General features: G+C 38.5%; 1 protein-coding gene across 15 annotated transcripts in view; it reads left to right on the top strand.

The window, feature by feature from the left end:
• The window catches only part of PLEKHA5 (pleckstrin homology domain containing A5), a 216,570-nt gene extending 202,328 nt beyond the window's left edge, over positions 1 to 14,242 (top strand). For all 15 annotated transcript variants that reach the window (XM_042466696.1, XM_042466705.1, XM_042466699.1 and 12 more), the window contains 6 exons: positions 5,925 to 6,040; positions 7,000 to 7,209; positions 7,887 to 8,045; positions 8,733 to 8,848; positions 11,189 to 11,337; positions 13,378 to 14,242. In XM_042466696.1, coding sequence (XP_042322630.1) covers positions 5,925 to 6,040; positions 7,000 to 7,209; positions 7,887 to 8,045; positions 8,733 to 8,848; positions 11,189 to 11,337; positions 13,378 to 13,412 — 785 coding nt within the window. In that variant the 3' untranslated portion in view covers positions 13,413 to 14,242. The remainder of the gene's footprint in view (positions 1 to 5,924; positions 6,041 to 6,999; positions 7,210 to 7,886; positions 8,046 to 8,732; positions 8,849 to 11,188; positions 11,338 to 13,377) is intronic.
• The last annotated feature ends 3,814 nt before the right edge of the window (positions 14,243 to 18,056 follow it).

Genomic DNA, 18,056 nt, shown 5'->3' with positions numbered 1-18,056 from the left:
CACTGCTTCTCCTTACATTCTTCCTTGCTCTGGGTGTGTGTTTGACTGCTCCTTGGTTAGAGTGTGCAGCAGCTTCTCACTGTTTCTTATATGAGTAGATTCAAATTTACAGCAAATAAAAGTTGTTGCCAAAGAGCTGCCAAACCCCTTAGTTTGACATGTGGTCGAAAGGGCAGACTAAACATTGAATACAGTATATGGTACTGGGTAGTAATTTAGAATAGTTGACAGAGTGGATTGTCAAAAAGGTGGGACACCTGTACTGGACCTTAACTGCTATCAAAAAAGGAACCACCCCCTTCTCTGTGTAAAGGTGAAAGGCCTTTTTGAATGCCCAGTCAGGAAAATGGTGTTAGCCCCTAAGTTTTACCCTTGACGTATCCATGGGTCATATCAAAATCCATTTTGGCCTCATAAAGAAAATTTAGTTCAAAGACAGGGTTCTGTTCTGCTGCTTACTTTTGAACATATTTTTGATAACCAAATTAAAAGAGGTGTAAATTGCTACTTTAGAAGTATGTTGTTATTGTTATTGTTACTATTTTCTTATATCCCACCTTTCTCCCAGTATAGGGACTCAAGGCAGTGAACAACAAGTATAAAACAATACACTTAAAAACAGTACAATATTAAAATATATAAATATTAAATTTAAAAAACAGTTAAACAATTATAAGAGTTAAAACAGTTATAGATTAAAAATGTAACTGTTGTATGGCACTACACTATCCAGAAACTTAATGTCTTAATGACAAAATCATTTAGTACTGGAGGGGGAGGGGGTAAGCCTTTTCCTAACAGAAATAAAAGTCTCAAGGCAAATCATATTTTCCTTATTTTGTCCTTAGAACAAGTATGATAGAAAATGATTGAACCATATTTATTCATTTAGTTAAAGCATTTTTCTTTCACTTGGTTGCTCACTGTCATCTCTTGCATCTCATGGCTGAAGTATTCTGCTTCATGGCTGAAGTTTGTACTCTGACCTTCCACTAGCGTTTTAGCCACTGATAATACATTTAGAGGTTCTGTGGGACATATCTTGAGAGTCTTCTCTTTTAGTTCAGTTGACTCATACAACTAGTAATACAGTAATAGTAATATAAATTTATTCGGTCTTTGACCAGTACTTACAACTAGCATACCAAGTCACTCAGAGCATACTGAGATTGCTCTGTATGGAATATTGTTTATGTGGAACAATTCTCATGCAGATCCTGTTTTGTTTACCATACTATCAGAATTGTAACCATTTGAGCAAAAGCCCGGTGTGATAATTTCCAAATATATGAAGGGGGATGCAGTAAAAGAGCCAAAAGAACTTCTCATGTAGGACAAGTTGCAAATGATTTGTCATTTCAGTAGCTTCATTGTTTGATTCAAGCCTGAGTCCAATTTATTTCAGATAACTAATTGGTTTTCTTTATGCCTTTCAGTTTGGCACAAATGATTGCTGTTTGATTTTTCAAAACTTGTTGAGGTGCATGTACATTTGAAGGGTTTGTAATTCATTAGGAAGCAGTTTTAAGGAGGGGAGGAGTAGACTAAACTCTGGAAGGAACATGTTGCAGTAAGGCTATCTCAGCAGCAGAGCAAGTGTCCAAAAATGTTGTTGCATCCCTTCAACTGAAGTTTTCTTTAAACTAAATTGTACAGTATACAATTGTCAGAGCAGGGATTTGGACTGAATGAAATCTTAATCTCAAAAAGGATGGAAGCCTATAATGAAGCATCACTTTGCATCACTCCAACTACTTTGGTATAACCTTCTGAAACAAGTGCATTTTACAGCACACTCTTTGAGGGGGAAATGAAACTCACTATTTTGATTTTGATAATGTCAGATCTCTGTGCACTCCTGACCTAGAGGATACAGTCAGTTTAGGCCAATGGATGCAATGTGTTTCAACAATATAATGAAACAGAATTGATACTTTAATAACATGATTGTCTTTCCATCAGCCTGTGGCAGAAGAAGCAACGAGCTGAATGCTCAGAATGCTCAGAATAAATCCTATTAGCTTATTTTGAAAGATGTTGATGGTCATGTAGGAAACATTAGTCTGTATGCTTACTCTGCTAATCACCTTCATACCCCAACAGTTATCAACAGATTGTGTGCATACACTTCAGCAAAACTATTGCAAGTGTTGTGCAGGAAGATTGAGAGATGTTTAATGTAAAGCAGTGCAGATTCCTAAAACTATTGTTTAGAATTTTATTTCTAGTAGCTCTTCTCTCTCAGCTCTCCACATTCTGGACCCTGGGGGAATCCACAACCAGGTTTTGTTTTGTTTTGTTTTGTTTACAGTTAAAGCCAACGTTTACAGACAAGAGATAAATCTTATTTCTATAGTGACAATTTATAGACATAGTGTGACTGTGTTACATGTTTGATGAGCAATGAGTCTTCTCTTCTTCTTAAAATATGCACTGCCTTCTCCCCTCTCAGTGTTCTTTGTGCAGTCCAAAACTTGTCTTTTTCTGCTTGCCAAGATGTGTTCTTAGGGGAAGGAAAGAGGATCAGTGAACAAGGGAAAGGTGGCTGAGCATCACAATGCAGAAAGCACCACTCACAATCACCCTTGCTGATTTTGCCACTGCCTTAAGCATGGGCAAAATAGCACTGTTTAAGAAAAAACTGGCATGAAACAGGACTTTGGTCATGACCAAAGGATTTTACAAGGAATAAAAAAAAATAGCTTTATACAGAATTCTTCAAGGTGTGTTAATATTTTTACTGTAGGATGAAGGGGCTTGGTTTGCTTTATTGTAATGGATCTTTGTACTGTATCTATTATACTGTGAGAAAGGCAATGTAGAATTGTATAAATTATAAATACATTGAAGGTTTTTTTCTTTGTTTATTTTGCTGTATTCCTCTCTTTTACTTTGTAAAACATAGGTGAGTGCTGTTGATTTAAAAAGGAATGAGCTTCAGTACCTCTAAAACTCATTTCTAAGTATGAAATTGGATTTGTTCCCTTCCTTTGCTGTATTCTTGCTATAATATATAGTGATTTATTTTTAATGTGAATTGTTCCTACCTATCATCTCCACACTATCTTTACTATGAAAGCACTATGTAGGGATACTGCAGATAAATTTCTTTGTGGGTTAATAGTTTATAGCAAGAAATCTTTTTTTGCCCATTGATTTACTCATTTAGGAATTCCACTAAAACTAAGATTTTAGTAGTGCCTTGCTAATAGTCCCTGGGCCCAGTTTTTGTATGGTGTTTGCATAAATGGAAGGAATAAACTGGCTACTTTTCCAATATAATTCCAGTGATTTTTGCCTTTGTAGCAGCACCAGCTAGGTATCTATCATGAGTACATGACTGATGGCCCTTTTGGGTGCATCAGAACTTGGTTTAAAAGTGTGAGGGAGAAACATTAAATCTCATGTGCTTTGTAGGATAGAGGTTGGTCCAAAACGCACTGCCACTTTAACTGCCCTGGCTCAGTGCTAGGGAATCCTAGAAACTCTAGTTTATTTTGACACCAGAACTCTTTCTGGCACAGAAGGCTAAATGTCTCACAAAATTACAGCTCCCCAAATTCCTTAGCATTGAGCCAGGGTAGTTAAAGCGGTCTCAAACTGGATTATTTTGGACCATTGGCAGCTTCTGAGGTTCCAGAGCCATGGACCTTCACAGGCAGCACCCACACCTATTCACTCTCTTCTAATTTCTTTAATTTTTTTTTTTTTTAAGGTCTTTGGGAGCAAAAAAAAAAGCCCTGGGGAAAATTCTATTTATAGGGCAATGGTTCCCCTAGAAGCTTCAGAAGGATATTTGCAGTTTTGGGACTGTTTTGTTTTTCTGAATGTTGGAGGTGCCATGGTGGGTCAAAAGGGTGCTAGGGGTCATTTTGCCCAACCTTGTTGTAGACTTTTCATTTGCTTCAGCGATACAAGAAATGCAAAACTGTCATTGTCAAATGAGCTTTTCTTAGGGCAAGGCATTAGAAATACAGTAGAGTCTCGATTATCCGACATAAACGGGCGGGCTGATAGTTGGATAGCCGAAAATGCTGGATAATCCGGAGGGTCCAAGAAAAGCCTTGAAATCACTATGAATTGCAAACATATTGAAGTTTTATTGCAGTAACAGTAAAAATAACATTACAGTAACGTTATAGGAATAACATTGTAATGTATAAACAATCCTCTAAAAATGTAAAGAAATCACTGATCAACATTGTGATGTACAATATGTACTGTATAAACAGTTCAGTCCTCTGAAAATGTAAAGAAATCACTGAGCAGCGACGTTGGATAATCCGGAATGTTGGATAATCGAAGGTTGGATAATCCTCTTTTAATTGCTATTATCTTAGAATGTACTCCTTGGGCAGGCTTTTATTTACTCCTCATTTTACCGACTTTGTACAGCGCTGTGTATAATTACAGCGCTATAGAAATAAAGTTTAATAATAATAATAATAATAATAATAATAATCAAGACTCTACTGTAAATGACCAGTAGATTTCATTTTATCTATATTCAGAACCAAAGAATTGTGCAAAGAGTTCAGTCTGCCTGAAAGGTGGTCTCTGAGCTTGTGTTCTTTGAATGGTAGCTCTGCTTCATGCCATAAGACACAAGACACTTTTTAAAATGAAAATACTGTGAAAAGCACTCTTAAGATGTTATAGTGAGGTGTGCTACAAAGACACCTGTTCAAAAAGGACTTTTAAAATTATTTGAAAATACTACTCTGAAACAAAAAAATGTCCAACATCTTCATGGGGGAGGGGGTGGCTAGATAGTATGCAGTGTATATTTTTAATATTTGTCCTGCTTCAACTGTTCTGATAAGAGTTTGTAACATTGATAACACAAACTGTATATCACAATTCAGAGGTTTAAAATCACAGAAAATATTATTTAAAACAGGAACAAGAAAACCGGTGTAACTGTCAGCAAATAATTGCCTAACAGCATGATAGAAAAGTGACGCTTTTACTTTATAGTTAATCCATCTAAACCCCCAAACCATTGTAGTTGCATTGTCACTGCTTAATCCATATGCTTGCCCCAGTTTCAGCAACTACTACAGTGAATCCATCACCATCTGTCTTTCCTGTTACTCTGCTGGCAGAGCAAGGTCAGTAAGACAGCATCAAATACTGAAACTGAATGTTAAAGAAACTCAAATCTAATGCTCCTTGGCATCAACCTTGTGCTATTTACATTTGGATCTAAAAGAGAAGGGTTGCACCAGTACTCTGCAGCAGCACTAACAGAGAGCGTCATCAGTCCAGAATCATGGTTTACTAACCAGCTATGATTTTTAGATGGCAAGCTAAAATATTATAAAAAATACGGTGTTACCAGTGACTCTACTGGACAGGTAGTGAAATCTGATAACTGCAAAATATGCTTTTCTCATTAATTGCATTTAGTATTTGGGTTATTTGAGGGGCCATATCTCCCTTTTAGAATCCACTAGAGTTTTGAGATCATCCGGAGAGGCCCTTCTCTTTGTCCCACCACTCTCTCAGTCTTGTTTGGTGGGAACCAGAGAGAGGGCCTTCTCAGTGACTGCTCCCTAGCTTTGGAACTCTCTCCCTAGAGAGACCAGGACAGCTACATGCCTGCTATCCTTTTGGTGGCAGATAAAACATTCTTATGCTGTCAGGCCTTTTCAAGCTGATAAGGGCTTGGATTTAAATGTTGTGTATTTTAAATTTATTTTTGTATTTTTAACGTTACTGTTTTAGCTTTTAAAATGGTTTAATTGTTTTTTTAATGTTATATTTAGATGTTGTACTGTATTGTTTTAAAATTTGCTGTTAGCCGCTTTGAGTCCCTATGTTGGAAGAAAAGTGGGATATAAGAAAATAAAATTAATAATATAATAATTGTATTATGACCTTATAAATAAATATACTTTTAATTTCATGATATTGTTTTATAGGCTCGCATTTTCCTATTGGAGTTGTGCCTCCCAGAACAAAGTCTCCAACTCCAGAATCTTCAACGATAGCATCATATGTGACTTTAAGGAAAACAAAGAAGATTGATACAAGAATGGTATTTGAAACTATTAAACTGAGTTCCTTCCTATCACTGATGCCCCACCAGCATAGCATATCACACCAGTGCAGCAAAGTGTGTTCCTTACACCACCAGTATTTAGTACTGTGTAAGAACATCATGGAAACCTCTTCTTTGCATAGAATTCACAAGGAGTTTGATGATTGCGGGAATGGGAAGACCTAATGCTATTTTAAAAGAGGATTTGTTCTTAAATTACTATTATGGGTTAATGTTTTCTGTAATGTTCTGTGTGAATTTGCATTTTGCTGATTATATAATTAAAGACATAAAATTTAGAAAGCCCTGGTCTCTGGATCATCAGAAGCTCTTGGTTCCCTGTTATCATTTGACTGCATTTGAAATCTTACAGAAAAGGGTGTAGCTGAACCTTTAGAATACTAAATATCAGAGCAGAGAGGATCCTCAGAAAGTTCACCACACCCTTTCTACCTGCTGCCCATGCCTAGCAGCTTTAGTGGTATTTCACCCTCCATGTTAGAACTACACAGGTACAATGTTAACATGCAAGACATCTGACTAGAAATTGTCTAGTCTGATGTGATAGACAGGGAGAAATAAGCAAATTGGCAAGCAAAATATAATGCTTTTGTGATATCAGTGCAACCTCTTCTGTACAGTATTGGAGATCTGAATGAGAATTGTTTTAGCATTATTATAGTGATCAAGTTGTAGTTCTCCAATGAAATCAGTATTTTACTTGATGCATTGTGAGTAGAGGCAGTAATGTTTATGGGATTTCTCACAGTCCAGTGTAACATATGGATGGATAATTTTCATGACATAAATGTCACAGCCTTACCCTCTGAGTAACTAGTTTTAAGTACTTCAGGTTGTACCAGTTTGTAAGGTTTTAACAACAGCACAGGCCTATTCCCCAAATACTGCTTCTTTTTGAAAATGGGTTTTTACAATACATTTTATTTCCTTTCAAGGAAAGGCCTAGAAGTGCAGTGGAACAGTTGTGCTTGGCAGAGAGCACTCGCCCGCGAATGACTGTGGAGGAGCAGATGGAAAGAATAAAGAGACACCAACAGGCTTGTCTGAAAGAAAAGAAGAGAGGACTGAATATCATTGGTGTCACAGATCTGTCTCCATCACAAAGCCCATCCCTTGTCAGAGAGAATCCTTTTAAGCTCTCCCAGGTACACTATATGTTTGCGTTCTTTCATAGCAAAATTCTTGACAAGAGAAAAGCTATATTAAAGTGAGGTAGCAGCTGATGATAGATTCCTGCACAATGCATTGTCCAAGGAACTGATCAATAGTGTTGTATCTGGTGTTGTATCATTTGTGTTGTATCAGTGTGGAACAGCTTGGCTCTGAGTTTATGCAGAGAGTATAACTGAATTATTTCTGGCAATACTTTATTAATCTTAGATGGATGAGGAGTCCTAGAGACCAGTCCTTGCGCCCCACGTAAGAATCTTCCCCCTCTGCTCCTTCAGACTTTTTGGAGGATTCTGAGCATCCTGTCAACATGACTATGATAAAAGTTAGTGAGGACCTATTGTTTGCCTGAAACAAACCTTTAATATGTTCACATTAATCATTGTGGGCCTCCTCTAAAAAAATTAGGAAAGTCTCATTTGTTTGGAGCATCGAAAAGTTTCATCATTACACTTTTCTGTGCTGTAGGTATGGTGTTTGCAGTGGCTATCCTCATGCATAGAAATATTCTGATGCAAAATGCATGCTTTCCTTGATCATTTTTACAAGGATGTTAACAACCTGTACATCTCTTCTAAGCAACCTATATCTGTCTTCATTATAGTACTGCGGATTATCTTTTTGTTCACAGTGCACAAAATCTTTTTTGCAGAACCAAACGAAGGATGATTTTGTATTCATTACCAATGAATTAGAGTATGCTGTTAGAGTGAATGATGTAGACCAAAATCATCACAACTGTGCAGAAAACACACCTTGGCTGAAAGAAAATGATCATTCAAATGAACATAATGCTGGCTTTATTACTCAGGTACTGCCTTTTCCTTTAGCAGAACAAAATATCAAGATAGATTTCAGGCACTGCAACCAGAATTATGATTTGACTTGAGCAATTATAAACAATTTCATAGTTCTTTTTCTAAAATTCTTCCTTTATTGTATTGTTCTTATTGAGTAGTAAACTTTCAAACTGCTGGTCACGGCTTCACAAGTTTTGTTTGAATATGTATATATATGAATGGGGTTGAAAAGGCAATACAAAGTTGGCCAAAACTAAGTTGGGAAAAATGCGGAAAAGCGAACTAAATACACAAACATACTTTAATTTACAGTTGGGACTATATATTATATTGATGGTGATCATTGTCATGATTTATTTATTTATTTATTTATTTTGAGGAAAAGACATGAAACTATCACAAGGGTATTGATTTAACTGCCCATGAAGAAGGTTCCCTTCCTCAGCAGCTTGCTTTCTCTGCACTTTTCCCCCTCCAGAATTAACTGGGATGGTTCAATAGAACCTACTGGTACCTCTAAAACTGTGTTAAATTAATTGGTGGTAAATTAAAATATCACTGCAAAGTAAATCTACAATCAATATGTTTTTATGAACAAAACTGTTCTACATACAGTATTTGCCTTCTTTCACTTAGTAACATGAGTAATTAACAGTGGTCATTTGTATTTTAATTAATTTCTTTCACTTACATTCCAGTTATCAAAAAGTGATGATCAGCTGTCCCCAGATATGGTAGACCAAAAGGAGGGGAATACTGAGGAAGCTGCTGAAAAGCAAATGGAAACAGAAGAGACACAAGATGCTAACAGCAGGTAAAATAAGCCTGGCATATTAGCAGCAGGAGATATTTGAGATTTGTAGTCTAACCTGTAGTTAATCCAACATTGATTCCACCTTTTCAAATTTAGGAAGGTGATTTAGTCCTTTCCTGAATCCATCATCCCTTTTCATTTCATAGCAGAGAATTATCAAACCATCAGTTTCTGCATCTTTGCTGCGCCTTCACACAGATGGTAGCAAGGATCCTGTCTGTTTTACTGTTTGGAGCAGGTGTTTCTGGGATCTACTAAAAAACAAGTGATGAGCTGGGAATGTAGCTACTAAGTATTACAGATAGGCCTAAAATGTATTGCATAACAGCTTTCAAATACACTTCATTTAGTTTAAAATTGTCCAAGTTGTTTTTGACCCAGTAACTAAATTATTAACTATTTTGTGTGGTTTTTTCCCAAAGAGAACAGTTAAAATGGTTTCACAAAAATTGAACAACAGTTTAGTCTGCTACACACCATTTATCTGGTCCATGAAAGAAAACAGACTATTCTAGCCTGTGTTATGAAAAAGTTCTGTAGAAAGAATTCCTATGTAAATTTGACTTTAAGATGGTATAGAGGAAATTGCCAAGTGATCCCATAGAAAAAAAGGAGATAGAAAACTTTACTGAGGCATGTCCACCAGCTATCTGAATTACTGGCTTTCTGGTGCTTATCAAAAAATTTCTTACTTCCCAGGTTTTTACCAGCCTTTGAAGTTTTGCCAATGTCACTGTGTTTTGTCTGCTTTTTAAAAAATGTATTTTGATTTTATTACACTGTTGTAATATGATTACGGTGAGCCCTCCATATTCTCGGTCTTGAGACTCACGGTTTTGATTTATTTGTGAGGTCAAAGCCACTAATGTGGGCATTCCTCCTCCGTTTCCCTGCCCGATCTCTCCTTGGGCAACCTTCTCCCCCTCCCCCCCAAGACCCTTCTCCTCCCTGATCAGGTCCATGGACAGTCCAAGGAGAGGATGGGGAGGAGAAGAGTCTCAGAAGGGCCAAGGCACCTCTTGCCTTCTCCTCCTCGATCCTCTCCTTGGGATGCCTAAGGAGAGGATCGGGGAGAAGAAGGGTCTCAGAGGGGCCAAGGCACCTCTTGCCTTCTTTTTCCCATCCTCTCCCTGCGATGCCTAAGAAAAGGATCGGGGAGAAGAAGGGGCAGGGAGCCAATTAAAGGGATCAGAGGGTGGGGGGAAAAGGAGTGTGCAGCCCTGCTCCTCTTCCTCACTCACCCATCCCTTTAATTGGCTTCTGAGTGGGGGGTGGAGTTATTCATGATTTTTCCATATTTGAGGGGGTCTCATTCACCTAACCCCCATGAATATGGAGGAAGGACTGTACATGTCAGTCTGCAGGACTAGAAGTGCAGGAAGATGGCACAAATGTCCCAAATAAATCATTGCAAAGTGTAAATTTACAGCGCTTCATAAATAAAGGTTAATAATAATAAATAATAATAATAATAATTGCTAATGCTTTTGGCCAAAATTCTAAATCAGCTATTTAGTTCATTCTAGATCAGCTACTTAGCATCTCCCATTGGTGTAGACTCATGCCATTTGGCTCGGATTCAAGTCACTGCAATGACCAGACTTGCTGGCTTATTCATCATGTAGACTTGAGTCAATTGACTCAGACTCTAGTTGCTACAGTGGCCCCATCCCCACACACTTCCACCACCTCCTTTATTACTGTTGAGATTGGCTCCCAGATTTGAGACTTGAATTGCAATTTGACTTGAAAGTATCTTGCAAGGACTTGAGACGTGACTTGAAACTTGGACTAAAAGACTTCAATAAATCACTGGCATCTCCTATCTCAACCCTATCATCCCAAGGCCTGGCTTGCCAGGCAGCAGCCACTATGAACAACAGAGGTCCCTTCTCCTTTCAGTCAGGATGTAACATTTGATATTCCCACTCTCTCCTACCAGTGATCTCTGGTGTGACAATCAGAAGCAGGACACCTGTTACAGGTCTTTCTGACACCAAAGATCACTTGTAGGAGAAGAGTAGAAATCCTGATTGACAGGAGAATAGACCTCTGTCACTCATAGTGGCTGCTGCTCAGTAAAACAGCATTGAGGAACCTTTATAATCCCTATATATTCCCTACACTATTTTCACAATTGTAAATACATAGAAATCATGAATATGAATCAGTTATGGATGCATAACTCTAGGATACTCATTCATAACTGAAATTGTGAATTCCACCTATTATGTGCCAAACATCACTTGACATTACTTAGGTTCCATTCAATTCTTTATGCTGTATCAGTTCACCCAGTAGCAGTTAGAGGAAACATTAAACTTCAATATTTCCCCTTAGCCTAAAGAGTGAGGCCCCAGTTGTAAATGACAAACCTGAAAGCAGCACAGAGGAGAGTGAAGAAACTAGCCTTCAGGAGCTTCCAGAGGATACTCTTTCTTCCTTTGAGATGCCTGCACAAACTTCAAGGGGAAACTCAACAGCAGCAGGTTTGATTTAGTATTCTTTCATTTAAATATATTTTTTCTTGTGATGAATAGCTATATCTCTGATTTTATTTTAAAAAAACGTTTGATGGAAAGAAGTTTCCTTAAGAGTGTTCTTAAGACCAGTAATGTCACATGTGCCAGTGTGAGGCCAATAACCAGACATCTAAAGTAATGGATCAGTTTGTGTCCAAGTAAAATTTGGAATGTTCAGGCACTCTTAACAAGAAGCTATTGTTCCATCTCAAGATTGTCCTATCATTTCCTGTTTGAGCATTTTAGAACAAGGTTCCAGAGACTAAACCTGGGTCATACAACAGGTCTGTTGGCTAGTTCAAGATCGCTAGAATACTCTATAATACAAAAAGCCACCATCTTTCTATACTTAAAATGGTTAACTGCTGTAAACTGAAATGAAAATGCAGTTAGTGAAACACTGAATTACTTATAGATTTCATGGTATTTTTCTAAAGAATGTAAAGGTTTAAATTGAGTCAGACATTAAAAAATAACTCTTTGAAGGAATGGTGACATTTTCTAGTAGAACTGGACAAATGTCATTTAGTTGCTTCTATAATAGCTAGGATTGAGAAAAGGATCGCACATAGTTTAACTGAGGCTTGGTGAAAGCAGAGGTCAATTTGCTCTTGGAGGGGCACCAGACTTTGATATCATAGTAAAACAAAGTTAAAAGCAAGAATCAGGAAATTGTTACTGTGGAGAGAAGTAAGTAGTAGTGTGTTTCCAGGAATTGTGCTTTGACCATTGCTGTTATTGATCTGACTGAATTTGGGATATTGTGCAAACTTCTGTTCCTCACATGTCAGTACCCTGATGCCTTAATCTGGGAGTCATTCAGTGACATTGGCTTTAGATTCAGCACAATTAAGTGAGCATTTCCTCCTTTTACATATTAATATGGAATTGCACAAGCCATGAAGATGTTTGCGGGCTTTCAAATTGAGATGAAACAAATGCTTTGAATATTAGTCTCCCAGTGAGAGTGGCATCACTAGGGGGTATGGGGGATGCAGACTGCATCAGGTGACACATGAGAGGAGGGGTAATCCTCCCGTTGTGGGAGGGTGTGGTGCCAATACACACCACTTCTGTGCTGCCCTGTGTCTTTCTGCAGAGGGAGGAAGGCAGCAGAGAAGGAGGGGGGACTGCGTATACACATCTGCCCCTCCCACCTTCCCTGTTGCATTGGCTGGCTTGTGCAAGCTAACCAAGTGTGGCATGGGAAAGGGGGGGAAGTGTGTGTGTGCCTACCCCTCTACTTCCTCATTGCCTTGGCTGGCTAAAGCAATCTAGAAAATACAAGACAAAGAAGGGGGATTGCATGCACACTTGCCCCCCCCTTCAGTACCTTGGGTGGCTGGGGGCAGGGCAGGGCAGGCCTCTCCCCCCTGCTTGCACCAGCAGCAGGTGACAACAAGACTAGGAATGTCCCTGCTCAATGGCAGACCCTTTGGAAATGAGATGCTGAGCAGGAAGGCTTGTATGTTAATTTTTACTTTCTAGTTATTGATGTGTATACAGATTTTTGGTTTGGGGGCTTTTGGTGTGTGCTAAAAGAAGGAGCATTCTATCTAGAGAGTCTCAAGTAGTACAGCTCTTTAACAGGTTTTGCACCTGAGTGATCATTAGACTGAGAAGAGCAGCAAAGCCCAATGCAGAGTCATTGGGCACCTTCCTGTTTCACAATTAAACTTCATCCGTAAACTGAGAGAGCCTCAGGTTTTGCTGTAGCAGCTTCCTTTGCCTTCACATTTGCAATATTCTTTAAGTGACTTGCATTTTTATTAGCTTATTTGGTTTGAAATGTCTAATTCTCTGCTGTATTTTATTCTCTATATTGTTCTCCCTGTAATTGAAATGGTGAATTCCTTCCTTTCCCTATTAGTCTTGGCTTACCCAGCTATTTGTAAATCAGAGTATGCAGAAAGTTCTTATTCTTACTTCTCATCTGTTACAAAGAATAATGTGACACTTCCAGTGGCTTCTTTGAAATAAACAGAAACATCTATTCATATTTTTCAGCTCTCCCAGCTTCTGCGGAAACAATTCATGGCTGACTTACACCGTGGGCCTATGGGAATGAGACGTGTACAGTCAATTTTATGAAATCTATGAAATTCATAGTTCTGATGCTTTTGGCCACAGAGCATCGTTTTTATCACTTCATGGAAAATGTTTATTCCAAGAGAGCTTTAAATACCCCCATGGTACCCTCAACAACTTGGAATTTGTTCTTCTGACACCAGTCTGCTGTTGCTATGAATGCCATCAATATAGCTTAAGAGTTTGTTTTAATGTGCGGCCTACAATCAGTACCTTCACTTGTGGACTTTCCCTGGTGTAAGGTTTTCAATTATGACATCAATTAAGTTTGCTTCCTTATTAGATTTCTTCATTGGTTATTTTACAGATCACTTAAACCTCATTTCTGGTTTTAAAATGGATCATGTATTGTCTTCACCTTTTGATCTGTAAATGTTTTATTCTATTTAAAATGTGCCATTTTTTGCTGTTTCTCAGTTCATGTGTGCCCTATTTCTACTCCGTAATTATTTCTTGGTCAAATTGCAATGTCAGTTACTGCCATACTGTTCCCCACATAAACATAAAGGTTAGTGTTTACTTTTTTCCTCTTTAAACTAAATGAAGGGTTAGGGATATTGAGGTACTGGGCTCTTCATCTGTTGGAATAGGGTGTGTACAGCAATAAGCAGGTATTCAGTTCCCAGTTAATTTTGTGTACAAATGTAATTATGTTCATTGTGTATATATTATACAATGAGCACAACCAGTGTAACTATAAGAAGCCACTTACTATTGTTCAAATGCAAATGTTCATATCTCATTTCTTTTATATCATGTTATAAATAAATGTTGATGTTCTTAAGCAATTGTGTAGATGGCATTTCCTTGAGCAGGGAAGGTTTTTTACTAGCACTAGAAATGGATGAGGACTTTATCTTCCATTTCATAAAGTTCAAAGAAGAAGGCAGTAGCAGTAAAGTGCATCTCCACTCCACCTTCAGCTGAGAATAGAATCAGAGCATCAAGTGTATTACCCAGAGATAAGGATCTAGCTGAATCAGAAGCCTCCCCCGCTTGCCCCTCTACCTTGTGACATTTTCCATGTCTAAAAGCAGAAGTGTGATCTTACAATTAAGCTGACTCCATTTAAAGATTGCTGCTTCTTTCCTGGGTGATACGTATTTAATAGTAATAATTTCAGATTATTAATTTCAGACCACATTCTTAAGGTCATGGCTCCTCTAATGAACAAATCCATAGTAAATTATTTTTCTGTTTTTACATTTTCACACAGATTAGAACTCCAACATCACAGAGTGTTGTCAACATAAAACTTTGGTTCCCATAGTCAGACAATTTAAAGCCTTTAAATACTGGTATTTTTCTGTAACGATGTTTAAATGCACCTAATGTTAAATCAATGGAAAATTGCATTGTCTGATTTGATATGCCAAGCACACTGTTGGCAAGGACAGGAAAATGTCCAGAGCTGTCTGGGGACACAATGGACTACAGAGTCAAATATTAAAAATGTCCTAGTTTCCAAAATTGAATATCTCTGGGGCAACAGAATAAAACGTGTACCACATGTTATATTGTCAGATCTCCAAGGGATGTCAAACCAAAAGATTGGTTAATTACCTTCATATGCTCAATTGAAACTATGAATCACATATGTTAAATATTTGGGGCTGTACACAGGCCAAAAGGCCTGTCTGTGTTCACCCTAGCCTGGCATTTTCCTCCCTGGACCAGGATCAGCAAGTTCACATGTCAATCCAACAGCCCTAGACCAACCCCAGCCCAAAGGGCCATTAATACAGGCCAAAAAGACCAGGCATTTGGGGTGGAGTTTCTGAAAACACTGTGATGGCCAGCTGACCCCATAGGCCTACAAGCCTTTAACCTGCTGCTGCCATCACATCCACTCTGAAGGCCACTGCCACAGCCAGTGACATTGGAAGGGGGTGCCTGGCCACATGGGTATAGCCAGACACCCTTATAGGCCACAGCAGGGGCCTTTGGAGTGGACACAATGATGGTGGCAGATAAGGGCCATATGGTGGCAGCAGATCCACGGCATGGTGGCAGGCAAGTGTGTGTACACCTGCCTGTCGCTGTGCTTGCCAAGGGATTGACCCAGGTTGGAAGCACAGGCGGGATACCATGAGGTTTGTCTGTGGTATCCTGCCCACCTGTTTAGGACTTCTAAGGGCTAATGCTAAAGTACCCTTTTCAAAGGATCATCCACCCATCCCTGACTACTTAGATACTATAAAGGTTGAGTATTGCTTGCTTCCACGAAACACACTAATCCCTTAAAGCAGAGATGGACAAGTTCTATGAATCTGGAAGCCAATTCTTCCTATGATTAGCCTGAAAAGTGAGAGAAAGGGAAACGTTCAAACTGGATATGGCTGGAGTCCCACTTCCAGGTTTGTTTTGTGCAGAAGAAGGCATGGGATGGTGAGGACAGTCAAGACTTGGGAAAACAATGAGAACCCAGACTATTGCTAATGTATGGCAAGAACCAAGAATGTTTTGGAGAGCATTTCTGTTAAGCAGTGAAGCCCCTTATTGAGTGGCTATGGGTCTCAAATTAATCTACCAAATACATCTGTTGTGGAGTAAATATAGGAAAATTGATGTGCTTTCCTGAGCTCCTTGAAGAAGAATTTAGATTACAAAGCAAAACAAATTGGACTGGGTTTGCCTCATTGGTGGAGAAGTGAAAAACAGTTTACATATCCTGTGTTGAGTGCCTTTGTTCTCTCTGCATGACACAAAATTGATTCCATTAATTCTGCTCCCAGATTGGTTCAGTTACTAAAATCAAATTACTTTTATACCAGGCAAGAAAAATCATATAGCTAGGCTGGTTGGGAAGGTAGAAGGACAGGACTCCAAGCTGTCTGCCCATCAGAGCCACCAAATGCCACCTGTCTCTCTTTCCCCCGTCGCCATCTCTGCCATGGATGGAGGAAGTAAATAGAGAGATCTTGTAGCTCCTTTGAGACTAACTGAAATAAAGAAGTTGGCAGCATGAGATTTCGTAGACTTCAGTCTACTTCCTCAGATGTATATACGGGAGTAGAAACCAAGGACAGACATATATATGTCATTGGTATGTGAGAATTTCAATTCAAATTCAAAATCCTTTGTGTATGGAAATGAAGTAGTAAGTCCACTTCATTTGCTACTTGCTTTTCACTCCACCAAGAAGTGCATCTGAAGAAGTAGACTTAAATCTTTGAAAGCTCATGCTGCCAACTTCTTTCAGTTAGTCTCAAAGGCGCTACAAGGTCTCTCTACATACTGATTTTACAGACTGACACGGCTATATGTTTAAATTGAGGCTATTGTACGTTGGCTACAACATGAGAAAGCATCATTGGAAAAGACAATGATGCTAGGAAAGGTAGAGGGCAGTACAAAGAGAGGAGGACCACACACCCAATAGACTCAGTTAAAGAGGCCACAGGCCCAAGCTTGCAGGACCTGAATAGAGCAGCGGAAGACGGGGATCTTGGGCATGTCTCATCCACAGGGTTGCTGTGAGTGGAGGTTGACTCAAGGGCAGTTAACAACAAATCAGGTAAAAAGTTGTGTTGTCTAAATGAATTGAGTTTACCAGCAGTTTTCTGTTTTGTGGAGATTTGTTTTGTGTTTGCTCGTTTGTTTGGAAGGCTGTGGTTTTGGGTTCAGCATCAACTGTCTTTGCTTCTAGAAATGCAAAGTTCTTAAAAGTTCTTTACTGTGACTTATGTCACTCTGTCCACCAATTCTTCTCTTAAATTTAATGAGAAGAATTAAATTAAAATTAATTAAAATAAAATCCTTGCCTCAAGAAGAAGAGCCCTCCCTCCATGACATCATCATCAGACCTGAGAGGGAGTGAAAAAGAGAGGCCCAACTTCCATCAGGCCTAACTGTGAATGTACTCACTTCGCTCTCTTTAATTTTATTGTATTTTATTTATTTATTGTATTTTATTTTATTATCTTTATTTTTACTGTTGTAACCCGCCTGGATTCCTTGTAATTGGGCGGGCTATAAAAACTATTTATTATTATTTATTATTATTATTTTATTTATATTATTATTATTATTAAAAGTCTCATATAGCCTCCTGCCCTTACAAATGTGTTGCAGGCTGGTAAAAGTTAGATAGTCTTTTATCTTCCCACAAAGCTTTTCACTTCTTTGTTTACCATGTCAGAATTTGGTCTCCTTCAGTGTGACGATTTTACTTACCAATTGTTGAGTCACGTTTTTGAAGAAAAGAACAGCTCTTTAAATTCTAATTTCTGAAACTTCTCCATCTATAAATGAGATGTAACAGACTGAGTTTCACTATATATAAGCACGATTATATAGCTTAATTTCTCCAAACTACCCGTAGTTCAAATGTATATCTACGAGCCACCACGTCTTTCCTTAACCAACAGATTAAACGGATATTGCAGTTCGTCCTGCTTTTCTCCCCCGATCTGTGAAAGCCAGTTTGGGGTGCCCTTATCTGTACAGTAATGACTGGCTTGTCTGTTGGTTTCTGCATGCAGTACACACCAAGGGGGAGGGTATTCTTTTCCAATGAGTGACCTGTTAGGTAGGGGGACCCAAACGGTCTACAGATGTTCATGCTCTTCAAAATCAATTACATCTCCTACCATTCG

The sequence above is a fragment of the Sceloporus undulatus genome, chromosome 5, assembly GCF_019175285.1.
Source record: "Sceloporus undulatus isolate JIND9_A2432 ecotype Alabama chromosome 5, SceUnd_v1.1, whole genome shotgun sequence".
Taxonomy (NCBI): domain Eukaryota; kingdom Metazoa; phylum Chordata; class Lepidosauria; order Squamata; family Phrynosomatidae; genus Sceloporus; species Sceloporus undulatus.
Note: the sequence above shows the minus strand (reverse complement) of the source record. Positions and strands in the feature narration are given on the sequence as shown.